At 42.3% G+C, this 4,451-nt stretch overlaps 1 protein-coding gene across 1 annotated transcript in view; it reads left to right on the top strand.

Moving 5' to 3' along the window:
* Positions 1 to 4,451, top strand: part of LOC101854858 (CD109 antigen) — a gene marked incomplete at both ends in the record, with an annotated part of 54,662 nt that overhangs the window by 28,288 nt on the left and 21,923 nt on the right. The window contains 3 exon segments of the mRNA XM_013080914.1: positions 223 to 336; positions 1,245 to 1,346; positions 1,785 to 1,913. Of these exon segments, the coding sequence (XP_012936368.1) occupies positions 223 to 336; positions 1,245 to 1,346; positions 1,785 to 1,913 (345 nt within the window).

The following is a 4,451-nucleotide window of genomic DNA, read 5'->3' as shown; positions in this document are numbered from 1 at the left end:
ATACCTACCTACCTATCTATCTATCTATCTATCTACCTACCTACCTACCTACCTACCTACCTACCTACCTACCTACCTACCTACCTAACTACAACCGATCACCTGTCTCTAAAGCCTCCCATCCGAGCCTCGCATTCATTCATCCATTCTTTCTTTGAGAAACTTTTCAACAAACTCCTCTACCATACTGAGGAACTGATCCCATGCAACTCTCCCCAACAGCTGACTGTGTTCCGCCCTTTCTTCGTGAGTTTGAACCTGCCTTACTCTGTGACCAATGGAGAGCAACTAGCCCTACAGGCCATTGTGTTTAATTATCTGGATAGTGACGCACAGGTATGAACAAATGACATGTGTGAAGGAGAAATAACACATTTCGCAAATAAGACAAAGGCTCAAAATCATAAATCGACCATGTGAAGTAAATTATTGAACGACGGATATATTTCTTTAAAAGGCGGACAGACAAAAATAGATTACACTAAAGCAAGGAAAACGACGCAATTGTAGGAACATCTATGCGAAATAGTAGAAAGAAAAACTATACAGTTTAGAAAAACAGTATACACGCAAAGGAAAACAACACACAGATGAGATTGACGACATAAAATAAACGAAACAGAGATGAAAGAAAATCTACACACACGCAAAGCACCTGTCATCTACAGGAGTCAAGGAGCATACGCTGTACTCATGTAATAGTTCATGATTCTAGTCAAACGGTAACTGCCCTTTACAGAGCTATTTATCCTTGTGTCATCAGAAAACACTGAAAACCATATTTGACCATAATGACCGGAATGCTCCTTGTTTGTGTATAATATCACAACCTGTACAAAGAGTTCTTTATGATGACCCGCTAGTTCTCCCAATACAGTGATGTTGTATCTCTCACCTTGAAAGAGTTTATTCTGAACCGCAAAAGCGGTATGCCAGATTGTGCTAACACAGGGACAAAACAACCCCATAAAATTGTTTCAATTAAAGTACCTGTCATCATAGCCTGCGTCTAGGTAATCGTGTAAAGCGACCGTTATAACATGGACGTAATCAGACACAGATATTGGGTTTGCATTTTGCGTTAGATAATATTAATGTGTACATGTTCAAATGTTTAGCACTTTAAAAAAAGTTTTGTGTCTGGTTGTTTCGTGTTTTTATTTTTCATAAACCGTTGAATATGTTTCTATTCTGCGTGTTTTGAAGTTATCGATGGTTTCCCTTTACTTCGTGTTTTTCTTTAGGTTCGCGTGACTCTAACAAAGTCTAAGAGCTTTATGAACATCTTCGTTGACAACAACGGCGTGGAGGGAACGAAGCAAGAGGACGCCGTGCAAGATGTATTGGTGAGTGAGAGAAGAACGACGTTGATGAATAGAAATGTGGTGATGACAGAGAGATGGACTTCCTAAACGTGCGAGGACTGTCACAGTCCGAACTAGGAAAAAATGTATTATGGAATGAAAAAGGAAAAATACAAAGTTCAGTATCGTTGTAGGTAAGAATGCAAAGGTGACCATAAAAAACGTGTTAGTGACTGGAAAACCCGAATTGATAAAACAAAGTCTCTCCTTGGGCGTGAGTGGAAAAGAGCAAAGATCTTCGAAGATCTAATCCACTCATTTCGGGTTGGACCTCACAGTCACTGTTGAATAAAACCGGCCTCCTAAATTATCTAATTGCGTTCACGGCAGTTGAAACGATTTCAGAATAATGCAATGAATTAAGAACCTCTTATATAATTTTTAAACTCACAAAATTTGATGCGTTCTGTTTTCTCACAGGTGAAGTCTGGAGAGGCAAAATCTGTGTATTTCCCCATCGTTCCAATTGACCTTGGGAAGATCGATGTGGAGGTCAAGGCACAGAGCACCCGTGCCGCGGACGCCGTGAGAAGACAGCTGCTGGTGGAGGTGAGGACACACAGATCCCATCAAAACTTTCAGCAATCTAATTGCTAATTGCCGGAGTCATCACCAGTTTTTGTTAGGTTTTGGTTGGGGGGTTTTTTTGGAGGGGGGGTGGGCGGTTGTTTGTTTCTTTTAAACTATTTTTGTCAGTGTTCTATGGTGCTCGCAACTGCATACGGTAATATGAGCGTGCGGGACACATTAAACATTTTTCGTTTGGTAGGAATTTTTGATTTTGCCCGGATGGCGGCCGAAGCCCACTTTTATCGATTTTGGACCACCAAGGGATCTTAAACGTGCGCAACTTGCACACGGGACCTCCAAATTTTTTTGGCCCTATTCCGAGAGGGTTATGTGTTTGATTTTTCCTACCATAGATTCAGGGGTGCGGCTGAAAGACAGCTGTAAAAAGGGGCCAAGGCGTAGCAGTAGAAAGGCTGCAGAAAGAGTCAGGCGCCCAGAGATGGGGGCAAAGGGGAGGGGGTGGGCAGAAAGTGAAGGCGAAAGCAGACGACAGAACATGGCAAGAGGGCAGAAAAGGAGGTGAAAATGGAACAATTTAGAGAAGAAAATGTTCCGTTGCTGTCAGGAGAACCTCTAAATTCTCAGGCCAAGAAAATAGCCTTTACAGTCAGAAATCCTGATGGTGTTTCTATCGCCCCCAGCTATCTATCCGATTGCGGCAGCTGCGTTTGGCGTGAACGACGGTGCAGGGGGCGGAGGAGGGCTTGCGCCTCCCTCTGGAGGAATGCCTGCCCCTGCCTCAGGGGGTGGGGCCTCGTCACAGTTAAAGGAGGTGGAGCGTGTGCGCACTGACTTCTCAGAGACGTGGCTATGGGAGGGGCTAACTACTGGGTATTCATGCTCCCCCCTCCCCCCCCCTGAAAGGTCATACGCTACCACACACCTTTTTCGTTTTCCCGAGTGTGGAAAAAAGTTTGTTAGAATTAGAGGGTCTGGGAAACTGCTAGAATTCTAGATCTACCTTTCCTCCTTCGGGATTGTATTTGTGACAGTATTTATTGAATAGGCTCATAGTGATACCTCTGAAGGGTGATGTACATATGCACAAATTAATATAACTGTCATGTATGTATTTTATGTAATCACGAATATCATACGGATATACTATACATTCTTCTAATTAATTATTATTGTGTTTGCGTGGAGGAAACATATTGTTGAAAAACAGATATGGGCGACGTGAATATTATGTTCTAGTGTGATATACAAATAAGTCATAAACACAATTTTTAGGACACTGAGAAATGTGTCTTTAAATGATGACCAATAGCCACCTCTCCTCAATCATCTACCCCCCCCAACCCCCCACCCTTTATGTTCATATTCCTTCCCAGTCTCTTACTTCTTTTTAAGAAAGAAGGAAAGAGACAAAGACATGCAGAGAACAGAAAGAAAAAAACAAAAGGAAGAAAAAACGGAAGGAGTGATGAACAGAGATTAGTACAGAAGTTCAAAATAAAAATAATGAACTTGTCTGTATTCAACGAAAGGTCTTGAATTTGCAAACAGTTTCCTATCATGAGCTCCGGGGGAGGGGGGGGGGATTCGCCTCTTGTCCTATTCAAAGAATAATTCGGATACTTTCTTTCTGGAAACAATTTTCAGGAGAGCCATTGTTGGGAGGTTTCGAATTCCTCGATTCCATCTCCCTTGAAAAACAGAACTATTGGGTAGGATAAATGGTGGCTGAGTGGTCAGAGCTCCCCATCAAACGCCGCGTCAGGAAGTGATGCGAGTGCGCAACCGTTTCTCTGAGACCTGATTGTGGGCGGGTCTTCCTGTTGGGTACACCATTCCTCGGTTCTTCTTCGCTAGATAATACTCGTACATAATTCCCCGCGGTATCGCTCGTCAATGCTGCTTGATTCTCTGTACAGAACCCCAGAACGGCATCCTCGTTTTTCAGTCCTCTCTCTAAAATAACATTTCAGTAGATTGCCGTGCAAGGTCCACATATATAGCCACATGGTAGGAGCACTAGGAAGATAAACTACGGTAGTGTCAGATCAGAAGAGAATCAGAATCGGGGCAGATGAAATACGATGGGACAAGACCTAAATAGATAAAGAGCTCATGTTAATATAAAATTAGAAAGGATAAGATATTATTATTAGATAATGCAATTAAGTTAGATAAGATAACAAGATACCATGCAATTATCGCCTGATTGAAAAAAAACCTCTTGTCTCAGAGATGGTGCCATTAAGGGGGGTAGCTGAATATTGTAATTTCTCATCTGCACACGTTTCATTAGAGGCTTGATCGAAACAGCTAAATTGCTGACTCTGAACTGATGCTCGTCCATGCCCTTGCTCGTTTCTCTGTTGCTTATACAGTTATGGTCTGGTTCCCTCAGTAAAATATATCTTGTCAAGTCGTTTTGCCACTATGTGTGATGATCGCCTTTTTCTTGGCGTAATTCTCTCGGGAAGATTTTCAAGTGTAAATTACACTAAAACGAGATGGAGGAGGTTCATAATAAATAACCTTGTACTCCCAAACACCCCCTACGCCACC

The sequence above is a fragment of the Aplysia californica genome, unplaced genomic scaffold (genome assembly GCF_000002075.1).
Source record: "Aplysia californica isolate F4 #8 unplaced genomic scaffold, AplCal3.0 scaffold00105, whole genome shotgun sequence".
In the NCBI taxonomy this organism is placed as follows: Eukaryota; Metazoa; Mollusca; class Gastropoda; order Aplysiida; family Aplysiidae; genus Aplysia; species Aplysia californica.
Note: the sequence above shows the minus strand (reverse complement) of the source record. Positions and strands in the feature narration are given on the sequence as shown.